Below are 25,308 nucleotides of genomic sequence, written 5' to 3'. Positions count from 1 at the left end.
GGAGCTGAAAAACACAACACGAGACCTTCACGAAGCATACACAAGTTTCAACAGCCGAATTGACCAAGCAGAAGTAAGGATATCAGGGGTCAAAGATCAACTCAATGAAATAAAACGAGAAGGCCAGATTAGAGAAAACAGGGTAAAAAGGAATGAACAAAGTCAACAAGAAATATGAGACTATGTGAAAAGACCTAATCTACGTTTGATAGGTGTACCTGAATGTGACGGAGAGCATGAATCCAAGCTGGAAAATACTCTTCAGGATATTATCCAGGAAAACCTCCCCAACCTAGCAAGGCAGGCTAATATTCAAGTCCAGGAAATACAGAGAACACCACAAAGATATTCCTCAAGAAGAGCAACCCCAAGGTACATAATCGTCAGATTCACCAGGGTTGAAATGAAGGAGAAAATGCTAAGGGCAGCCAGAGAGAAAGGTCAGGTTACCCACAAAGGGAAGCCCATCAGACTCCCAGCAGATCTCTCAGCAGAAACCCTACAAGCCAGAAGAGAGTGGGGGCCAATATTCAACATCCTTAAAGAAAAGAACTTTCAACCTAGAATTTCATATCCAGCCAAACTAAGCTTCATAAGTGAAGGAAAAATAATCTTTTGTGATCAAGCAAGTACTCAGAGATTTCATCACCACCAGACCAGCTTTACAAGAGCTCCTGAAAGAGACACTACACATAGAAAGGAACAACCAGTACCAGCCACTCCAAAAACATACCAAATGGTAAAGAGCATCAACACAATGAAGAATCTGCATCAACCAATGGGCAAAACAGCTGGCTAGCATCAAAATGGCAGGATCAAATTCACACATAACAATATTAACCCTAAACGTAAATGGACTAAATGCCCCAATCAAAAGACACAGACTGGCAAATTGGATAAAAAGCCAAAACTCATCAGTGTGCTGTATCCAGGAAACCCATCTCACATGCAAGGATACACAAAGGCTCAAAATAAAGGGATGGAGGAACATTTACCAAGCAAATGGAGAGCAAAAAAAAGCAGGAGTTGCAATTCTCATCTCTGATAAAATAGACTTTAAAGCAACAAAGATCAAAAGAGACAAAGAAGAGCATTACATAATGGTAAAAGGATCAATGCAACAAGAAGAGCTAACGATCCTAAATATATATGCACCTAATACAGGAGCACCCAGATACATAAGGCAAGTTCTTAATGACTTACAAAGAGACTTAGACTCCCACACAATAATAGTGGGAGACTTCAACACACCATTGTCAATATTAGACAGATCAACGAGACAGAAAATTAACAAGGATATCCAGGACTTGAACTCAGACCTGGAACAAGCAAACCTAACAGACATTTATAGAACTCTCCACCCCAAATCCACAGAATATATATTCTTCTCAGCACCACATCACACCTACTCTAAAATTGACCACATAATTGGAAGTAAATCACTCCTCAGCAAATGCAAAAGAACGGAAACCATAACAAACAGTCTCTCAGACCACAGTGCAATCAAGTTAGAACTCACAATTCAGAAACCAACCCAGAAACGCACAGCTTCATGGAAACTGAACAACTTTCTCTTGAATGTTGACTGGATAAACAATGAAATGAAGGCAGAAATAAAGATGTTCTTCAAAACCAACGAGAACGAAGACACCACATAAAAGAATCTCTGGGACACATTTAAAGCAATCTCTAGAGGAAAATATATAGCAATAAGTGCCCACATGAGAAGAAAGGAGAGATCTAAAATTGACACCCTATCGTCAAACTTGAAAGAGCTAGAGGAGCAAGATCAAAAAAACTCAAAACCTAGCAGAAGACAAGAAATAACTAAGATCAGAGCAGAACTCAAGGAGATAGAGACATGAAAAACCTTTCAAAAAATCAATAAATCCAGGAGCTGGTTTTTTGAAAAGATAAACAAAATAGACCACTAGCCAGATTAATAAAAAAGAAAAGAGAGAATAACCAAATACATGCAATAAAAAACAATAAAGGAGATATCACCACAGATTCCACAGAAATTCAAACCATCATCAGAGATTATTACAAACAACTCTATGCACATAAACTAGAAAACCTGGAAGAAATGGATAAATTCCTGGACAGCTGCCTCCTCCCAAGCATAAACCAGGAAGAAGTCGAAACCCTGAATAGACCAATAACAAGGTCTGAAGTCGAGGCAGCAATTAAGAGCCTACCACCCAAAAAAAGCCCAGGTCCAGATGGGTTCACAGCCGAATTCTACCAGACATACAAAGAGGAACTGGTACCATTCCTTCTGAAACTATTCCAAGTAATCCAAAAAGAGGGAATTCATCCGAAATCATTTTATGAGACCAACATCATACTGATACCAAAACCCGGCAGAGACTCGACAACAAAAGAAAACTACAGGCCAATATCCATGATGAACATAGATGCAAAAATCTTCAATAAAATACTGGCAAGCCGATTGCAAAAGCACATCAAAAAGCTTATCCACCATGATCAAGTAGGATTCATCCCGGAGATGCAAGACTGGTTCAACATACGCAAGTCTATAAATATAATTAACCACATAAACAGAACCAAAGACAAAAACCACATGATTATCTCAATTGATGTGGAGAAGGCCTTCGACAAAATTCAACAGCCCTTTATGCTAAAAACCCTCAATAAACTAGGTATTGACAGAACGTATGTCAAAATAATAAAAGCTATTTACGACAAACCAACAGCCAATATCATACTGAATGGGCAAAAACTAGAAGCATTCCCTTTGAAATCTGGCACTAGACAAGGATGCCCTCCCTCACCACTCCTATTCAATATAGTACTGGAAGTTCTAGCCAGAGCAATCAGGCAAGAAAAAGAAATAAAGCGTATTCAATTAGGAAAGGAGGAAGTCAAATTGTCTCTATTTGCAGACGACATGATTGTATATCTAGAAGACCCCATCATCTCAGCCCAAAATCTCCTGAAACTGATAAGCAACTTCAGCAAAGTCTCAGGATACAAAATCAATGTGCAAAAATCACAAGCATTCCTATACACCAATAACAGACTTAAAGAGAGCCAAATCAAGAATGAACTGCCATTCACAATTGCTACAAAGAGAATAAAATACCTAGGAATACAACTAACAAGGAACGTAAAGGACCTCTTCAAGGAGAACTACAAACCACTGCTCAACGAAATAAGAGAGGACACAAACAGATGGAGAAACATTCCATGTTCATGGTTAGGAAGAATTAATATCGTGAAAATGGCCATACTGCCCAAAGTAATTTACAGATTCAACGCTATCCCCATCAAGCTACCAATGACCTTCTTCACAGAACTGGAAAAAACCACCTTAAACTTCATATGGAACCAAAAGAGAGCCCACATAGCCAAGTCAATTTTAAGCAAAAAGAACAAAGCGGGAGACATCACACTACCGGACATCAAACTCTACTACAAGGCTACAGTAATCAAAACAGCATGGTACTGGTACCAAAACAGAGATATAGACCAATGGAACAAAACAGAGGCCTTGGAGGCAACACAACATATCTACAACCATCCGATCTTTGACAAACCTGATAAAAACAAGCAATGGGGAAAGGAGTCCCTGTTTAATAAGTGGTGTTGGGAAAACTGGCTAGCCATATGCAGAAAGCAGAAACTCAACCCCCTTCCTGACACCTTACACTAAAATTGACTCCAGATGGATTAAAGACTTAAACATAAGACCTAAAACCATAAAAACCCTAGAAGAAAACCTAGGCAAAACCATTCTGGACATAGGCGTAGGCAAGGACTTCATGACCAAAACACCAAAAGCATTGGCAACAAAAGCCAAAATAGACAAATGGGACCTAATCAAAGTCCACAGCTTCTGCACGGCAAAAGAAACGGTCAGTAAAGTGAATCGGCAACCAACAGAATGGGAAAAAATTTTTGCAGCCACCCATCTGATAAAGGGCTGATATCCAGAATTTACAACGAACTAAAACAGATTTACAAGAAAACAACAAGCCCATTCAAAAATGGGCAAAGGATATGAACAGATACTTTACAAAAGAAGACATACATGAGGCCAGCAAACTTATGAAAAAATGCTCATCATCACTGGTCATTAGAGAAATGCAAATCAAAACTACATTGAGATACCATCTCACGCCAGTTAGAATGGCGATCATTAAAAAATCTGGAGAAAACAGATGCTGGAGAGGATGTGGAGAAATAGGAACACTTTTACACTGTTGGTGGGAGTGTAAATTAGTTCAACTATTGTGGAAGACAGTGTGGCGATTCCTCAAGGACCTAGAAATAGAAATTCCATTTGACCCAGCAATCCCATTACTGGATATATATCCAAAGGATTATAAATCGTTCTACTGTAAGGACACATGCACACGAATGTTCATTGCAGCACAGTTTACAATAGCAAAGACCTGGAACCAACCCAAATGCTCATCGATGATAGACTGGACAGGGAAAATGTGGCACATATACACCATGGAATATTATGCAGCCATCAAAAACTATGAGTTCGCATCCTTTGTAGGGACATGGATGAACCTGGAAACCATCATTCTCAGCAAACTGACACAAGAACACAAAATCAAACACTGCATGTTCTCACTCATAGACAGGTGTTAAACAATGGGAACACATGGACACAGGGAGGGGAGCACTATACACTGCGGTCTGTTGGGGGGGAGTGGGGGGAGACAGCAGGGGGTGGAGAGTTGGGGAGAGATAGCATAGAGAGAAATGCCACATATCGGTGATGGGGAGGAAGGCAGCAAATCACACTGTCACGTATGCATCTGTGCAACAATCTTGCATGTTTTTCACACGTACCCCAAAACCTAAAATGCAATTTAAAAAAAAAAGAAAAGAAAAGAAAAAGAAGTGTTCTTAATGGTAACAATAACCTGTCAGTAATGGAAGAAGTGATGTGTCACTAAAAGGTAAGACTTAATTTGCATCACTTATACCAATTTTATATTATTTATAAATTGGCTCACCCATTCATAGATTTTCTCCACAAATTCTCCTGGAAAAACCTTGCCAAATATTTAGGGTCTTAGAGTCAAACATTATCCAATATTTGCTTTGTCACTTGGTTAACTATATGAACAAGACCCTCAATGCTTTTACTTTAAAAGAGAAAACTTATATATTGATGAAGGACCTCAACACTTATATCAAAGAATGAGAAAATACGTGAATTCCTTCTATAAGTTTCATGTACTTAATACCTAAAGCTCACCTACACAGGTGTTCTCATGTTCAAATTTAAGTTCAGAACAACTGAAGGCAAATATGATATCCTCACAAGTAACTGTAGCCTGACAATAACCGATCTTTTTATTTTTGTAGAGACAAGGTCTCACTAGCTGCCCAGGCTGGTCTCGAACTCTTGGCTTTAAATGATCTTTCCACCTCAGTCTCCCAAAGGGCCAGGATTCAAAGCCTGAGCCACCACTCCTGGCCCTATAACTGACTTTAAATAGTAAATATAACTTTAATGTCTTGTTATTCATGCTCTCCCCACAGCTATGAATGTAAGAATTAGTTTTCTTCTATAACTGCAGCGGTGACAGGGAACTGGCCCAATTCTCAGGATGACAAATTAGAATCAAAATAGTGCCACATATAATACAAAGTAAATTGGCCACACAGATAATTCAGAGCTAACATTTCAATTCTTCATCTCTTTTCTTTCACTACGCTCTCCTTTTTTTTTTTTTTTTTTTTGAGACGGAGTTTCACTCGTTTCCCAGGCTGGAGTGCAATGGCGCGATCTCGGCTCACCGCAACCTCCGCCTCCTGGGTTCAGGCAATTCTCCTGCCTCAGCCTCCTGAGTAGCTGGGATTACAGGCATGCACCACCATGCCCAGCTAATTTTTTGTATTTTTAGTAGAGACGGGGTTTCACCATGTTGACCAGGATGGTCTCGATCTCTTGACCTCGTGATCCATCCGCCTCGGCCTCCCAAAGTGCTGGGATTACAGGCGTGAGCCACCACGCCCGGCCCACTACACTCTCCTTATACCTTCTACATACATGAAGTTTCTAACTCAATCACTATATTTAACTACCTCATTCTTTGGTCCATTACCTAAAAATCCATTTTTTGCCTTTTAACAATTCTACAACTAGAATCTCTTTCATTTATTGGATTTGAACAACATAATTAGCTGATATTTATTAAACGCCTGTGACATAACCAAAGATTTTTACATAGTATACAATTTAACCTTAACAATGCTTTTCTCATTATGATTTTTGTGGTCATCCTTACCTCACAGGTAAGTAAATTCACTCATATTAAGAAATCTGCCCAAAATCTAAATAATCAATAAGCAAAAGATTTAATGTTAGGGCCACATCTGATTCTAAACTCAATACTCTTAACCATTATATTAATGAAGAAAATGGAAATTATTCTTGTGCCACATATTTCAAAATGTTTATCATTCCAACTAAAAATACTAATAAACCTACAATGAATGGTTGGGATAAGAGGCTTTTAAGTGTGCACTACATCAAGTGACATCAAGAGTCACCATCACATTGATGCCAGTTACTAATTTAGTTTCCTATTGACACAAGAGACAAATTTAAAGTATAAACAAAAGCACGTAGCCAAGTCAAGGGTAATTAATATCTGAATTAATCAAGTTTTCTCTTTTCTTTCTTTGGAGAAAGGGTCTTGCTCTGTTGCCCAGGATGCAGTGCAGCAGCATTAATCATAGCTTACAGCCAACCTGGAAATCATGGGGTCAAGCAATCCTCCCACCTCAGCTTCCCAAGTTAACTAGGACTATAGACATACACAACCATGTCCAGTTAATTTTTTTTTTTAACTTTTGTAGAGATGAGGGTCTTACTATTTGAGCTCGTGGTCTCAAGTGATCCTACCATTCCATGCTCCAAAAATGCTGGGATTACAGGTGTGAGCCACTGCACCCAGCAAGCTTTCAAATAATTTGAAAACTTGGCTCACAGAAGACAATAGTATACACAGACCAAATGCAATGAATCTATACCATAGCAATTTAAACAAGTTCCTATTGTGAACACTAATTTTAATATCAAAAAATACATAATCTGTTTAAGATCATTTTTATAACGATTGGTGCTATTTGAATTTTGTTCATTTTTAATGTGTGGGTTTTTGTTTTTGTTTTGGACACAGGCATTGCTTTGTCACCCAGGCTGGAGTGCAGTGGTGCAATCTTGGCTCACTGCAATTGCAACCTCTGCCTCCCCAGTTCAAGCGATTCTCATGCCTCAGGCTCCAAAGTAGCTGGGATTACAGACATGCCACCATGCCCGGCTAATTTTTGTATTTTTAGTAGAAACCAGTTTTACTGTGTTGGCCAGGCTGGTCTTGAACTCCTGACCTCTGATGATCCACCCGCCTTGGCCTCCCAAAGTGCTGGGATTACAGGCATGAGCAACCACACCTGAAAGGTTTTTAATGTTCTCATTTAATTGGCAAACCTATTTCAGTTCACAATACTATGAGTTTTAGTCAAATGAGTTTCACTGTTATAATTTATATCAGTAACAATCAATATGGTATTTTCCCTTTAATGGGGGTTCCCAACATTAACATAAAGAACACACTTAAAGAAATGCACTTCACAAATATAAACAATGTCCATGGTGAACAAGTAGTAATTCTAACTTAGACCAAATAAAATGTACTTGTGTCTAGTTGTATCAAGTTGTCTATTCAAATCCTATTAATTTTCCCTTTCAACCCTGAACACATGTTGCATGACTTTTTTCTTCTTAAAACACCGCTTTCATAAGATATTTTAAAAAGTGGAAGTCGTTTCAATATAAAAACAAAGCAATTCATCAACAGAATACTGTCGAAGAAACTCAATGAAGAATTTTCCCCTCCCTTAATTCTGTTTATCAAAGTTCCTATTAGTAAAATCAACCCCATTGGCTTTCATTATAATTTACTTCATTGAATGCAATTATTTCACTCAATCTGCATGCTTGTGGCAAATATCATCAGAATTCTCTAGAAAACAACCCATCTATATTAACTGTTCACTAATTTGCTTTGATTTAGAATGCTCAACAAACCAAAAGAACTCTGAACAATGAACCTTTATGCTCTTAAGTAGTCTATCAAATATGAGCTAAAATTGAGAAAGCTCATCAAACTACCAAGGAGCTGAAAAAAATACAAATCCTGAGCTGGAAGAAGACCATGCTTAAGTTAATTATTAGTCACTAAAATTTCTCATTACTTAATATCGTAAGTAAATGTTAAGCTCTGCCAGTAATACGTTGCCAACATACTCACTAACACAAAAAGCCTATAGGACTTCTGAAAACACACGATCAGTAGCCACTAATTATTAATGCAACTCAACTCAATTGTAAACAAACACTTGAACGTACATCACTCATTCTTCCTCACCCAAAAAATGAATCAATCAAACAATTATATTAAATTCTTCTGGCAGCTTGAATTCCTGTTTTAAATTATTAAGAGCATGGAGATGGACTATTTAATGACCATTAATCTTATGCATCGAACAGATGATCCTGGTTAAGATAAAAACACTAGAAATCACAGATATAAGCTGCATGAAGGTGTTTCCAGTAAACCCAACTAGGTTCTAAGCAGAATTCAATTTATGTAGCTATACTATAAATGGCTTAATTACTTTCCCCACAGGGTATTTCTCAAATTGGGGTATCATGTTTAAGTCTGCCAGTTTTTGATCTACAAAATTATAGTTTCAGGGACAAATTACTTTTTCTTTTTATAAATAGTATATTTTCGTTAGTAAATGTTTACTTACCTGGAAGGAAGTAGCACTAGAAAAGTTCTATTGAAGTCTTTCCTAAAATTCTCTTGTCTTCCTCAGGAACATAGCTATTTTAAATGTTGCAATAGGGAAAACAATACTTGGGAACCCAGGGGGGAAAGTGAGAGAGGAATAGTAAAGTGTGATACAATGAGAGTTTCATTGTATTCCTATGGGAAGTACTGGGAATTTAACCATTAACCATTCCACAATTAACCATTTCTTTTTTTGTTTATGCAGACACATTTCTTAGTTTACCTAAACACAGTAAAGAGTACATCTTCCTTTTGAACATCTTTTCAACTAGTACTCAAAATCCTTAGACCAACCCTGAAACAGTAGAACCAAAATCTTTATATTAATACATTTTATTCTTATTATTTTCAAATATGTCTTTGTCTCTAAATCATTTCTAAGATTATTAAATCAACCCAGGATCAGTATCAATAGTAGCTATAGTTTTATATGACAAACACTCACTGGCATTCTTGATTTTTAAAATTTACTTTCATTCTAATCAAATCCAAATTATTCCTAATTCCTTAAGAGATTCTATTTAACACCTTCCAGGTGGTTCTATATTCTTATGCAATCAGCTGTTCCCAGAAAAACTGAATAATAAGGAAACATACCTAAGAGAGGAGCTTGGGAGATTTTTTTGGTTGGGTATGTGTGTGTCTGGGCGTGTAGGCCTGGGGAGAGTGGCAGAAATACTAATTTGCAATACAGAAAAAACAATGCCATTTACATGGTTCTAACAAAAGTGTCTGACCACCCCCACCCCCACCCTCAAAAAGCCCTTAAATAAAGAGGGAGAGCAAAAGAAAACAAAATAATTCCCGAGTTTCGCCTCATACATACAATACAGCACAGGAAGTGGCAAAGTTTAAAATAATGCCTTTACTGTTACGACTAATACGCTGTCATAAGCCACAATCCTTTCATTTTAGTGAGTTGTTGATTTTCAATAGAAAAATACAAATGAATATGTGTTTAAGTTCCAACATGGATTGAGCACCTCTGAATTTAGTATCAAATAATTAAATTTATTTTTGAGATGTCAAATCTTAGTATTAAAAAAATTTTCCATTATTTTAAACTTCACTTGAATCTTTAAAAAGCTGTCTAAATTGTACTACGAATTCAGTGTAATCTTCTTTAAAATGCTATCAAATTGAACTGTCAGCACTCTTTTTTTCTAAATGGGGGGTGGGTTATTACCAGAAGAACTCTCATTAAGCTCTGAAAATCAGAGGCAAATAATTTCAAATATAAACTAGCTCCACAAGCAAATTTATTCAATTATCTTTAACAGTCTATAATATACATACAACCATTTTCACAGGTAAAAACATTAACTTCATGTCACACTATGATCAAAAGTACTTTGACAGTTAAAATTTTCAACTTCAAACAACTAAAAATTAATTTAAACTAAGTTTTTGTTTCTTTAGGATTATCTGGCTGCTCTCAAAACTTATAATCATTTTTTAAAAGTCATATTCAAGTATGTTTAATGATACTAACATGTGCAAAGCAACTACTTCAAATTAAATTCTTCTATTCCAAACCTCCTTTTTAAAGATGTGTTACCTTTTTTGTAGCTAAGCACATCCAATACAAATATATTAAAAATAAAGTTTTATTCTAGCCTGCTATTTTTAAAAACACAAAAAAGTGAAATCTATAAATATTAACATTTTGTGCCCCTCAAATACAGATAAAAAATTACTTACCCCACACACCTGCAGCTAAAGATTTATTGTGATTTGGTTCTCTCTCATATTCAGGATTTAAAGATGGCTGGAAGAAAGTTGGAATAAACATTCCACATTTTAAAAATAAATCCTTTAAAAGCAATCTCAAAATCATACATGCTGTAACTGATGAATCAAATATGACCAACTCTTAGCTACAGGTTCTTAGTACAGAAAAGCTATAAAATCTGAAACTTTTTGAGTACCTGTGACACTCTGCCTACTTACTGAAGCACTTGGATTTTGGATTTTCAGATAAAGAATGTTGAACTACTAAATATAAAATCTGAAAAGATCAAAAATCCAAAACATTTCTGGTCCCAAGCATTGCAGATAAAGGACATTCAGCCTGTATTAAAGATGAATTACTCATAAACCTTACTCTCAGCTTACTCTGCTAACCGTTAAAATAGTTACTATCTATACTCATTGCCAGTCAGAGAAAACTAGAGTGTTTAATATTTTCCTTATCCATAACTAAGAAATAAGTCAGAATTAAAAAACAGGCTTCTCTGTCTATGGAGTAGCCATTGTCTTATTCCTTAACATTCTTAATAAACTTGACTTAAACATACACACTCAAAAGAATGGAGGTCTTTGCATCAGTCTGAGAAAAAATCCCTCCTTAGCACAAGGTTGAGATCAGAGAAGAGGAAAATCAGATCAATTTTCTCTTTTTTTTGAGATGCAGTCTCACTCTATCAACCAGTCTGGATGGAGTAAAGCGATGTGATCTCAGCTCACTGCAACTTCCACCTCCCGGGTTCAAGCGATTCTCCTGTCTCAGCCTCCCAAGTAGCTGAGATTACAGGCGAGCAGCACCACGCCCAACTAACTTTTGTATTTTTAGTACAGATGGGGTTTCACCACATTGGCCAGGCCGATCTCGAACTCCTGGCCTCAAGTGATCCACCTGATGCAGCCTCCCAAAGTGCTGGGATTACAGGAGTAAGCCGCTACACCCGGCCTAATAAGAATTTTAATTTTTTAATAATTCTGTAGATGTGGGGTCTTGCTATGTTGCCCAGCCTGGTCTCAAATTCATGGCCTCACTTGATCCCCCCACCTCAGCCTCCTAAAGTACTGAGATAACAGGCATGAACAGTCCCCAGTTCTTAAAAGTTTTCATCACTAGTTAACACACTCACTATCAAAGCCAAGTCCAAATTTGTATTTCAACAAGCAATGTTCAGGATTACTAAAAAGAAAAGTGAGATGAGTACTGAATGAGTACTCTAAAAGCTAATCTTGCTAGATGCGTTTATCCTCCAAAATCCTAACTTTCCAGCATTCTATCAGGTATTTTTCATATTCCTAGCACACAAACTGCCACATTTAAAGAAGGTACTTAATATATATTAAATAAAATAAATTCTAATATAAATATTTTAATCACCTAAAAATGATTAGTAACACTGTACTGAGATTATTATAAAGCAAGTATACATGCATACCTCTATGATTTCTTCAGAGATACAAACTAAACAGAAGATTTTGGTGGTGGTTACATGTACATAGCATCTTTAAAGTATATTATTAAAAATTATACTCTGCCAAGTCTAGGATTATAATAATGATAACCACATCTTGAGAATGGGGCTGGGATACAAAAAATAATAGCAGCAATTTGTTTTTACTGAGTACTTACTATGTGTCACACAGTTTTAATTTAATTGTATTACTAATTTAACCCTCACAACATTATGAGAGTACTATTACCATTTCCAGTTTGTTTACACAGTTGACCCTTGAACAACACAGGTTTGAACTGTGCAAATCCCCTTATATCTAGATTTTCTTCCAACTGTGCCACCTGAAACAGCAAGACCAACCCCTTCTTTCTCCTTAGCCTACTGAACATGAAGACAAGGATCAAGACCTTTATGATGACGCATTTCCACTTAATGAATAATAAATACATTTCCTCTTATGATTTTAATGTTTTTCTCTAGCTTACTGTAAGAATACAGTATATATTACATATAAAAAATAAGTACTGATCAACTTTATATTACCATCAAGAGTTCGGTCAGCAGTAAGCCACTAGCAGTTAAGTTTTTGGGGCAGTCAAGTTTTATACAGATTAGACTCCGAGGGGAGATCAGTACCCCTAACCTCTGTGTTATCCAAGGGTCAACTGTATTGTAAAATTTCAATGCTATGGTGATTACTGACTGGAAAAAGCAGATCACTAACATGGGAATACAGAGTAATTACATAGTTACTTGATAATAGGACCTAAGAGTAATCTTTTATTTTTCTATCCCTCACCATTTCCTGCCCTAATCCAATCTATCAAATTTTTGCTCTGAAACCTTCCATCCAAACTACTGCTAAATCATATCCAAAAACTATCAGTTTTCATTTATCTCAACTACCCAGTTCAAGCCAATATTTTTTCCTGAATCATTCTCTCCTCTCCTACCATAATCCATTCAAGACCTAAGAACTGTAAAAACTAACATCACATCATGACTCCTCTCTAAACAAGCTTCTCATTAACCTTGTAATCAAACTAAAATTCTGTACTTTGATGACCTGCAAAAATTCCATTCAATTTAAATCCTTTCCTATCTCTCTATCCTAACTTTTATCCCTTGAACATAACAAGTTGGCTAGCTATGATGGCTCATGCCTATAATCCCAGTCCTTTGGGAGGCAGGGGTGGGAGGACTGCTTGAGGCCAAAAGTTCACGACCAGCCAGGCCAACATAGTGAGCTGGGTGTGGTGGTGTGCATCTGTAGCCCTAGAGGGAGCTACTCGAGAGGCTGAGGCAAGAGGACTGCATGAGCCCAGAAGTTTGACAATACAGTGAGCTATAACTGTGCCACTGCACTCCAGCCTAGGCAAAAGAATACAGACCCTGCCCTGTCTCAATACTACCGCCACCACCCCTACCCCAACACACACACACAAACATGAAAAAAATAAGATAAACCAAGGATGCTCCCATCTTGGCATGAGCTCTCCCTCTCTTCCTTAACAAAAGCTTGCTCCTTATTATGTCCTAAATTTATTGTCACTTCCTGTCTAAATTCGCTACAAAATATGACTTGCTTAGAGAACAGAAACTCAGTAAGGACTTTGCCTATTTTAATCTGGTATGTATTCTGAGTGCAAGAACACCAACTGACTCAAGAATCACTCAAATATACTGAATAAGAATTGACAATATATAAAAAGATAAAGTGCAAATTCTATCTAGCTTTTAAATTTCATGAATCATACAATCTAGATAAATATGACAGTACACTAGATCAATTTTTCTGTAATTTAAGAAATATAATATTTTGGCCAGGTGCAGTGGCTCATGCCTGTAATCCCAGCACTTTGGGAGGCTGAGGCAGGGGTGGGGATCACCTAAGGTCAGGAGTTCAAGACCGGCCTGGCCAACATGGTAAAACCCTGTCTCTACTAAAAATATAAAAATTAGCTGGGCATGGTGGCAGGCACTTGTAATCCTAGCTACTCAGGAGGCTGAGGCAGGAGAATTGCTTGAACCCAGGAGGCGGAGGTTGCAGTGAGCTGAGATCATGCCACTGCACTCCAGCATGGGCGACAAGAACAAAACTCCATCTTAAAAAAAAAAAAAAAAAAAAAACAGTATTTAGATAAGTCATATGTGAGACTTAGGCATAGGAAAAAAAAGATTTTGTTTTCATACTTATTTTTAGTAGTAGACTTAACATTCATAATGTATCTGACCTGGAATAACAATTTCTTTGCCTTCCTGAGCACAAAAAAAAAAAGAAAGAAAGAAAGAAAGAAAGTCTGAATAAAGAAATAGCTGAAAAGACAAGGAGAACAATCTTGGGATGAACTTAAGAGTCATACACAAATAACCAAGTATTATTTAAAAGCAACAGTCTAAAATAAAATGTACTGGTAAAATCTCCTTTCTAAATCTTGACAGTTTTTAGAGATATGAGGCACTTGAAAATACGGCACTAAGCTCACCTACTAGTTCTAAGAAAAACTGTTCAAATTTCTATGAAGAGTAACACAACATAAATACACCAAAAACTTTTTAAACCCACATGGTTAAGACTCTGGAATAAACAGCAACACAAGGCTTAAAAAGAAAGAATGGGATACAGAAAATGGAGTATGAGGGTTAGGAGGCTAATAAACAAAAAGCCCTCACAAAATACAAGGATTAAAAATTGGACAAACGGCCAGGTGTGGTGGCTCATGACTATAATCCCAACACTTTGGGAAGCCAAGGCAGGCGGATCACCTGAGGTCAGGAGTTCAAGACCAGCCTGATCAACGTGGTGAAACCCTGTCACTACAAAAATACAAAATTTAGCTGGGCCCGGTGGTGGGTACCTGTAATCCCAGCTAGTTGGTGGGCTGAGGCAGGAGGATCACTTGAAGCCAGGAGGCAGAGGTTGCAGTGAGCCGAGATTGAGCCACTGCAGTCTAGTCTGGGCAACAGAGCAAGACTCCATCTCAAAAACATACAAACATACATACATAAATACATAAAAATATACATATAGGACAAATACATATGGGAGTGTGATCCCTGCAGAAAATGAGCTGTACTGATAAAATACCATAATAGTGCCTTGATGCTATAATAGCATTTACAGAAACTTCATTTGTATAAAAGTTACAGGAAACTTACAAAATCCTCAGCTTCAAACTGTTTGCGTTCTCTCTTGTCTTCTTTCCTCCCGGTTTCATTGTCAGGTATGTTGTTTTCATGTAGTCCTTGGCTTTTTCCAGAATGGAAAATACTGCTACGAGAACGGGAACTCCCACCATGGTATCCCCCACGATGATTTACGTTTTCCGTACCATTTCTTCCATGTGTACGCCATCCATTTTTTTCTTTCCTTCCAAAGTTACCTTTATTTGATAACAGTAAAGTAATATAAATTCAAAGAAGAGAATTAGGCTTAAGGAGTTAATCACATCAAACTCTTCTTTTTTTTTTTTTTTGAGACGGAGTTTCACTCGTTACCCAGGTTGGAGTGCAATGGCGCGATCTCGGCTCACTGCAACCTCCGCCTCCTGGGTTCAGGCAATTCTCCTGCCTCAGCCTCTTGAGTAGCTGGGATTACAGGCACGTGCCACCATGCCCAGCTAATTTTTTGTATTTTAAGTAGAGACAAGGTTTCACCATGTTGACCAGGATGGTCTCGATCTCTTGACCTCGTGATCCACCCGCCTCGGCCTCCCAAAGTGCTAAAAATCATAAAGTTAGCCATAAACATCATTCCTTAGCAAATTTTACCTCCATTAGGACGTCCAATAGCAGAATCAAAGCCATCTGAAGAGTTGTGTCGTCGACGATTCACATCATAACGATTCTCTGTCCAAGCAAAGTTTTCAGAATGTTTCTCAAAATTCAATGACGACTGAAACAAATTATAAAAAATACAGGTAAGTATTTACAAAACCTAAATATAACTTTAAAAACCAGTAATACTCCAGTTTCACTTATTTCCAAGAATTTTAAATGGTTAAGAGAAACATTTTCCAGTTATTTTCAAGGTATTTGATAACTGGGTAACTCTAAATATGTATGATGGATTCAATGTTGGTCCATTTTCTTCTACCTAATGGAAACAAGCACGCGTTCTTAGAAAGAGCTCAACATCTTTTTTTCCAAAAAACATAAAGGTAAAATGCCATTACAATGGAAAACAAGTTAAAATATGATATGCTTCTTGTATAACAAAACGTTAAGTGTAGTGTATCACACACTACTTGATATAAACATTTCCACTACAGCTCAAAGTTCTCTTCTACATCAGAGATAAATTGTCAAATGAATCTTCAGTTTTAAGTCCCTTAAAGTTATTTCCATATTCCTTTTCCCCAAACCAAATGTATTTAAAAAGGTATCAAAATAAAAGAACGTACAATGCTATTCCAAAAAATTAGAAATACAGAAAAGTTCTAACAATGTATAAAAGTCACTCGCCCCAATATTAATCTATTAATCTGATAAAAGCCACAATCAAAACTGCCAACAGTTTAAGAATTTAAACAGGTAGACTCATAAATCTAAAAAGAAAATACATGAAAATTATCAAAAAATGTTTGAAAAGGGCCGGGAATGGTGACACACACCTGTAATCCCAGAACTTTGGGAGGCTGAGGCAGGCAGCTCACCTCAGGTCAGGAGTTCAAGACCAGTCTGGCCAACATGGCGAAACCCCGTCTCTACTAAAATTAGCCATATGTGGTGGCACACGCCTGTTGTCCCAGCTGCTCGGGAGGCTGAGACAGGAGAATTTGCTCGAACCCAGGAGGTGGAGGCTGCAGTGAGCTAAGATCACACCACTGCACTCCAGCCTGGGCGAGACAGAGAAAGACTGTCTCAAAAAGAAAAGAAAACAGAGCTCTATAAATCAATACAAATAAAGACAACCCAATGGGAAAAATGAGTAAAGGATACAAAAAGGTAATTCTCAAAAATATGAAGAGTCACCAATCACATGAAAACATAGTCAGGTTCTCTTGTAATCAAAATGCAAAATTAGAACAAAGTTGGCATCTCTTGCCCATTGGGAAAAATACAATGATAGTTGGCATCTCTTGCCCACTGGGAAAAATACAATGATAGTAAGGGTTGAAAAAGACAGATAATTCGTTTTTTTTTTTTTTGGAGATGGAGTCTCACTCTGTTGCCCAGGCTGGAGTGCAGTGGCACGATCATGGCTCACTGCAACCTCCCCCTCCCAGGTTCAAGTGATTCTTGTGCCTCAGCCTTGAGGAGTAGCTTGAATTACAGGCACCACCACCACACCCAGTTAATTTTTGTATTTTTAGTAGAAATGGGATTACACCATATTGGCCAGGCTTGTCTTGAACTCCTGACTTCAAGTGATCACCCACCTTGGTTTCCTAAAGTGCTGGGATTACAGACGTGAGCCACCATGCCAGGGCCAGACAATTATTTATTACTAGATTAGAAAACACACTCATATGTATATGTACACTTAACTTCTCTCTCACTCAGTAGGGACTGAAATGCAAATGTGTATCTGTACTTATGTCATCTTTAAAGTCTTTATAGTTACATAGTTTTTTTTCAGTCTTGCATGTATTTCAATGGATTCTAGCACCATATAGTATTTTTAAGTTTTTTTGTATTATGCCCCAGAAATAAGCAGATGCCATTTATACTGCAAATATTTTTCTACAGCTTGATTTTTTTTTTATTTCCTTAAAGAAATTTCTCTTGTTGAAATCTGGGTAAAATAAAGAATGACTTGGGGGGGGTGGTGTTTTTCCCCTTAGAGACAGAGAAATATTTGCAATATAAACGGCATCTGCTCAGTTCTGGGGTGCCATACAAAAAATTTAACTAAAAAATATAAAAGTTAAACATAACCCCTAACATGAAAGGAGATATAAATCACTATAAAACAGACTACATCATGGGCCGGGCATGGTGGCTCATGCCTGTAATCCCAGCACTTTGGAGGCCAAGGCAGGCGGATCACAAGGTCAGGAGACAGAGACCATCCTGGCCAACATGGTGAAACCCCATCTCTACTAAAAATACAAAAATCAGCCAAGTGTGGTGGTGTGTGCTTACAGTCCCAGCTACCTGGGAGGGTGAGGCAGGAGAATCACTTGAACTCAGGAAGCAGAGGTTGCAGTAAGCCAAGATTGAGCCATTGCGCTCCAGCCTGGCGACAGAAGGAGACTGTCTCAGGAAAGGAAAAAGAAAAAAGGAAAGGGAAAGAAAAGAAAGAAAAAAGAAAAGAAGAGAAAAGATACTACTAAATTAACAAGCAATTCTGAGAAAGTTTCTAACACAAAAACATGCTCAATTGTAATTAAGTGATGCAAATCAAAACGAAATACCATCATTCATCTAATTTCACAAAAAATGTAAAAATGAAAACATCCAGGGTTGTTGAGACTGAAAAAAACAAAATTGTAATGGGATTTTAAGTAGATTCAAACTTTTTGGAGAGCAATTGGGCGTTACCTACCAAAATGTACAAACATTCTGACCCGGCAATTCTGCTGCTAGATATTTACCTTACCATTATACTCAAGAAATGCCCAGGTATTTCTACAGCTGAGTCCATTAACAGGTAATTAATTATATAATTCATATAAATCCACTCAATAGTTTATACAGCCACTGAAAAGAGATGAATTCCCTATGACTGACTATAGAAAGACACTAGAGATGGTATTCTTGAAGAAAAGGAAAAAATAAACAGCTATTTCATCTGTTTATCCAAACTAGGATAAAAATATATTCTGACATATGCATAAAAGCATCCTAATATTTCACTTCTGAAACCTAGTCTACTATCCTAATAATCAAGAAAAGAAAGTTATCAAACTGATGAATTTTCAAGTCTGACACATTCAGCTTCCTATTCCAGCTCTAGTACTTTTCAGCAAATTTCTTAATCTCTCAACCTGAGTTCCCCCACCTGTAAATGGTGGGGTAGAGGGAGATAAGAGTGTCTACCAAGTTAAGATTTTTGTTACCTTTATATAGTGTTTTATTACAACAAGTAAGGCAGAGACCATCTTCCCTCTTACATTGTCTGTCTTTCTGAACTGTTTTTAAAAATAGTTTTAAGGCCAGGTGCAGTGTCTCAAGCCTATAATCCCAGCCTGGGCAACATAGTGAGAACCTGTTTCTGCAAAAATTTAAAAAATTAAATAAAAAAATCAAATTAAAAAAATTTATTTAATTTTAAAAATTAAATAAAAAATTAAAAATAAAATTTAAAAAATGTTTTAATTTAAAAAATTAAAAATTAAAAAATCCTAATTTTAAAAAATTAATAAAAATGTTTTAAATTAAAATTGGAGAAAAAAAGTTTTAAAATTTTCTCTAAAGTCCAGAATACCCAAATAATAGTAAACCTCCATAGAAGTTTCAATGAACACCATCTATGTGCCTTCAGAACAGCAAAAATCAAAATAAAAGTTTCAATGAACTCAACTAGCAATCTGATTGAATTTTCTGATCCTTTTAGCCTAAAAGTATAAATAGCATACATTTTCATCGCAAGCTGACATTGCTTACATTGTCAAAGAAAAGTTTTGGTACAATAATACTAATTTTTTTAACACTGCCATAAAAGAATAAAAAAATGCTGCTACTACACACTAGTTACAGAGATAACTACAGATTAGTGAATGCAAATATGAAAATGCATTCATCATAGTAAAGTTTCACCATAACACATTTTTTAATTTGTTCTGTTGTTCTGTTTAAAAAGAAAAAAATTATCGAAATTTCTATTTCGTATCATTCATCTACCCTTTCAATACTACACCTCTGAAACCTTACATCAAATAATTATGAAAATACAGCATCCTGTTTACAGGGATTATTTTGTCATCCTTCCCAGCATAACAAATGGAATTTGCTACTTATCTAAATTTTTCAGTATCTGTAACTGCTTTTGTTCAGTATTTTTTCAGCAATACTTTCAAACTGCTGGTCAGGACTTATCAACAAATTATGAGATCAGTCACGACTGGCATTTTTTTAACGGAATAGAAAAACAGAAAACCACAGAAAACATTATTGCACCATAGGTATATGAAATTTGTATCGTGTAAAATATCCTTCTCACTACAGGTCACAACAGTTTAAAAGTCACTGCTCTAAATCAAAGATTTATAATCAGCCCCATGCAGTTCAAAATTTTACCACATGATGGGGCTAAAGTTCCACACATCTCAAAACTACTGCCGTACAGTTCTGAAAACATTTTTACCCTTATTTCAGGTCTTCATGTCATCTTTTCAAACAAAAAATAAATACCGCCATTTAATTTAAATAGAGAATGCAATAGTAATTAATGTCTGTTCCAGTTACTCAGGACAAGATTAAAGAGAAATGATGTGGGTAAACAAGTCTATGGAAGAAAATGAGGTTAATTACAAATAGAATTCATAAGCCATGATTCTGAAAGAGGAAAGAATAAGATGAGAAGGTATAATAAAAGTATCACTAGAAGGTATGTGTTTGTCAAAACCACTCTGGGCAAAGAAACAAATCTCAAATACTGCTAGTTAAGAGTTTAAATTGAACCAGGCACAATGGCTCATGCCTATAATCCTAGCACTTTGGGAGGCCAAGGTAGGTCGATCACCTGAGGTCAGGAGTTCAAGACCAGCCTGGACAGCATGGTGAAACAGCATCTCTACCAAAAATACAAAAATCAGCTGGGTGTGATGGCGGGCACCTGTAATCCTAGCTACTCAGAAGGATGAGGCAGGAGAATAGTTTGAAGCCAGGAGGCAGAGGTTGCAGTGAACCACGATCAGGCCCCTGCATTCCAGCCTAGGTGACAGAGCAAGACTCCATCTCAAAAAAAAAAAAAAAGAAAAAAGAGTTTGAATTGTCAACTATTTTCTAAAGACAATTTTCAATTAGAAAAATTCAGAATTTAGACTTGGTAGTTCCAAATTCTAAGAATCAAAATCATCATCATTATGAGGAACTATACAAATTAAGAGTCAGGTTCCAAAAAGCACTAAGAAGTTCAACGCACATTAACAATTATCGGCCAGGCTCAATGGCTCACATCTGTAATCTCAACACTTTGGGAGGCCAAGGCAGAATGATCTCCTAAGCTCAGGAATTCGAGACCAGCCTGGGCAAGATAGTGAAACCCTGTCTCTATTTTTTTTTTAATTTTTTAAATTATTAATTTTAACCTCAAGTTAACATTTAAATGAAGACAAGAAATATTTACAATTTTTTTTATGTTTTATTTATCTTTCCAGATTTTTTTTTTTTTTTTTGAGACGGAATCTCGCTCTTGTTGTTGCCCAAGCTGGAGTGCAATGGCACAATCTCAGCTCATCGTAACCTCGGACTCCCAGATTCAAGCGATTCTCCTGCCTCAGCCTTCCAAGTAACTAGGATTACAGGCACACACCAGGACATCTGGCTAATTTTGCATTTTTAGTAGAGACAGGGTTTCTCCATGTTGGCCAGGCTGGTCTCGAACTCCTGACCTCAGGTGATCCACCCACCGTGGCCTCCGTAAGTGCTGAGATTACAGGTGTGAGCCACCACGTCTGGTCTCAAGTCCCTTTTTTACATACAGTCAATGAATTTTTACTTATTTTACAGAATTCCAAAATGAGTCCTACGGAAAGATCACGGAATAGCAGATGCATTCTGGATTCGAATCTGAGCTCACACTAATCAGCTATGTAAAGACCGTCAATTGAGTTAGCTAACCTTCCAAAATCTGTAAAAAAAAATAAGAAGGTTTCGATGATTGCTAAGATCTTCAAACCCTAAAATTCTATTCTATTAAAGAATTTTGTCATTTCAATATATCTTTTCAACACATGGCCAAAATTTATTAGGACCTGGTAAGTCCTTATTGGGGAAAAAAATTCCAAATTATAACTGTTTCCAGGCCAGGCGCCATGGCTCACACCTGTTATCCCAGCACTCTGGGAGGCAGAGGCAGGCAGATCACTTGAGCTAAAACCAAATTATCAAGTCCCTGTGATAACTCAAGTTTATGTTAATGGTCACTTAGACTGGAGCCCCTGATAGTCTCAGCATAGGGCAGTAACAGGAAAAATCAAGGGATTAGAGGGCATAAACTTTCAGCCCAACCACAGACCAATTGCTGAACACATGAAAGTACTGGGAGGGTGGTACACCCAGGGCATGGACGGTCCACACACTACCTCCCGTCACCCAATACCTCACTATATCAATCTATTCACCTGTATTCTTTATAATAAACCAGCAAAAGTTGTTTCCCTGAATTCTTTGAGCCATCCTAGCAAATTGTTCAGACCCAATGCGGTGGTTGCAGAAACCCTGGTTTGAAACCAGTGAGAAGTAGTGGTGACTGGGACTGGCTATTAGCATCTGAAGTGAAGGCAGTCTTGTGGGACTGTGGGATCTGACACTATGCCAAGCAGACAGTGTCAGTCAGAACTGAAATTAATTATAGGATACCCAGGTAATGTCTGCTACTGCTTTGGGTGGGGGGTGGGGGGGAACTCCAAAATATTTGGTCACAGATATGTTCTGTGTTGAGAGTAGAGAAGAAAAACAGTTTTTGGTGGTTTTTTTTTCCTTTTGCATAGGTCTTATAGTCTAGAAAAGCCAAAACACCTACAGAAATTACCTTCCATCATGACTGAACCGAAAGTATAAATTACTATAAAAAATTTCATAAGTGATAAGAAATTAACTAGTATTTATAAGAAAGATAATCTTTAATAAACTCAATCTGTATGAAAATATTCATTTATTTATTTTATTTAGTTATTTACTTTTGTAGAGAGGCAGGGTTTCATCATGTTGCCCAGGCTGCTCTCAAACTCCTGGCCTCAAGAGATTCCAGTCTCAGCCTCCCAAAGCACTGGGATTATAGGTGTGAGCCATCACATCTGGCCCAAGAAAATTAATATGCTATTTCTGAAAATAATTATTATTATACTGGCTCTTTGTATTCTTGTCTCATTATGTAGAAGCAAATATTTAGACAGTTACAGGTGGATCTCTGAACATCTGTAGGTGTTTTACGTCTACACACTAGATAATGGTGGAAGGAAGGTCCATCATAAAGATTCCCTACTAACAAAATGATTTAATCAAAAAGTTATGACTTTTTATCAGAATATGCCACTATTTTCCACTTTGCAATCAGACTATTAACTCACACCTGTCATCTCAGCACTTCAGGAGGCCAAAGCAGGCGGGTCACCTGAGGTCAGGAGTTCCAGATCAGCCTGGACAACGTGGTTAAACCTCCTCTCTACTAAAAATACAAAAATTAGCTAGGTGTGGTAGAGGACATCTGTAATCTTAGCTACTCAGAAGGTGGAGGCTGCAGTGAGCCAAGATCTCACCATTGCACTCCAGCCTGTGCAACAAGAGCAAACCATCTCCCAAAAAAAAAAAAAAAAAAAAAAAAATGTGATAGCCTGCTTTTTTGCCAGCTAAAACTAACTCAGACTAACAGCTGTTCAGGCTTTATGTTAGCTTCTTGAGCTGGACAGATTCCGTCTTAGCTTCTTCATTTTAGTTATTTTCCCACCATTAAGTATGTAACTATAGTACATAGCTGGGGCAGGCTGACACTGGGCACCTCCAGGAATGCATTTGTTGATAAAAGGCCGAGTTACCAACAGAGCCCGGGAATGCAGGTGCTGTTGAGTGCCCAGAGCCCTCCATTATCTATAACTTGTATGTCTTTTATGACAACTTTACCCCTTGCACCTGGCACTGTTTTATTTCTCATGTCCTAGTTTATCTTTGGACTTTTTGCTTATTCTGCTTTTGTGAAAAATTTGCTTCAGCTAGGTTCCTCCTCCCCTTTAACTAGGGTATGAAAGACCACCTAATTTTTTCTTAGGGGTCAAGAGGATTTTGGGCGTTAGCCGCCTCTTGGTCGCTGGCATAATAAACGACTCATAATTCAATCTCTGAGTGTGGAGCATTCCTTGACTCACTCAGGTACAACCAAGAAAAGAAATCACTAGTGGCATATAATCTATCAAAAAAGCCCATTTCTAGCATCTGCTTCAAAATTTTCTTAGCACATCTTAAAAACAGACAATTTTAATACTTTGCAATCAAACACCCTGAATATCTGTAAATCTGTAAAAAACTATTCTATTTTTATGTATATAAGTAAAATGAACATTCCTTAGTGAGTCCTAACATATAATGATATTACAAAGTTCACATTATTCCTGAAATTTTAGTCATGAGTCATTCAAAAGCCTTATTTACGCAGGGGAAAAAAGGGTTCCAGATGTATGAAAAGGCTTTGAAAAAATCTTAATAGGGAAAAAGTAAAGCAGGTTATCAAAAAAAAATTAGTACAGAAATACAAAGTTTTCAGATTTTCTTGAATACATGTTTCTTCCTTTGCTATGTGCCCTAGAATAATTTCAGACTTTTAGTGTTTTTAGTTTTATTTTGTTTCTGAGACAGTCTCTCTCCTTCACCAGGCGTGGACTGCAGTGGCGCAATCTCGGCTCCCTGCAACCTCGGCCTCCCGGGTTCAAGCAATTCTCATGTCTCAGTCTCCTGAGTAGCTGGGATTACAGGCCACCACACCTGGCTAATTTTTGTATTTTAGTAAAGATGGGGTTTGGCCATGTTGGCCAGGCTGGTCTTTTATTCATGACCTCAAGTGATCTGCCCGCGTCTGCCTCCCAACGTGCTGGGACTACAGGTGTGAGCCACCGCACCCGGCCACAGTGTTTTATTTTTTATTTTTGCCAGCTGTACTTGTTTAGAACTACTAAAACCCAATTCCAAGAGTCTGCAGCACTTGAGCTACAACTCACTACCCTTCCCCCATCTAATCTGGGCAGCTGTGATCAAGAAGACAGGTTTCCCTCCCCTCAATCTTCTAAACAAGGGGTACCCCTTACTAGAAGAGGCAGGCTGCCAACATTTCTCACCCTCTCTAATTCCAACTGAAGAAGTTACATTCCTGATAACTACAGTCAAGAAATCTAGGGCTCCTTTATTTCACCCAAACCCCACTCATAGAATAAAGGCTCTACCCCAGGTTCATAAGTACAAGAACACTGAGGCCCCAAATGGTCTTGCTCCAGCTATCTAATAGGGCAGTAGTTTGGCACTTTAACAAACCGAGAAGACTCAGGCTACTGCATCACCTAGTGCGTGGAGTAGTGACTCAAGATTTTGCCAAGAGTGAGAAGCAGTCTCTCAAAGGAACTAGCTTTATTCAAACACTAAGAGCCCTCTCAAAAACAATAGAGATA

General features: G+C 37.4%; 1 protein-coding gene across 2 annotated transcripts in view; it reads right to left on the bottom strand.

Annotated features, from left to right (window-relative positions):
- The window catches only part of GPBP1 (GC-rich promoter binding protein 1), an 86,080-nt gene that overhangs the window by 21,802 nt on the left and 38,970 nt on the right, over positions 1 to 25,308 (bottom strand). Inside the window, exons 4-7 of one of the 2 annotated variants that reach the window (XM_012457283.3) lie at positions 15,818 to 15,941; positions 15,206 to 15,429; positions 10,554 to 10,620; positions 9,450 to 9,509 (exon numbers count right to left, since the gene is read on the bottom strand). In XM_012457283.3, the coding sequence (XP_012312706.1) occupies positions 9,450 to 9,509; positions 10,554 to 10,620; positions 15,206 to 15,429; positions 15,818 to 15,941 (475 nt within the window). The remainder of the gene's footprint in view (positions 1 to 9,449; positions 9,510 to 10,553; positions 10,621 to 15,205; positions 15,430 to 15,817; positions 15,942 to 25,308) is intronic. The other variant, XM_012457284.3, reaches the window with a different exon arrangement.

The sequence above is a fragment of the Aotus nancymaae genome, unplaced genomic scaffold, assembly GCF_030222135.1.
Source record: "Aotus nancymaae isolate 86718 unplaced genomic scaffold, 86718_ANA_hifiasm-v0.15.2.pri h1tg000014l, whole genome shotgun sequence".
NCBI lineage: Eukaryota > Metazoa > Chordata > Mammalia > Primates > Aotidae > Aotus > Aotus nancymaae.
Note: the sequence above shows the minus strand (reverse complement) of the source record. Positions and strands in the feature narration are given on the sequence as shown.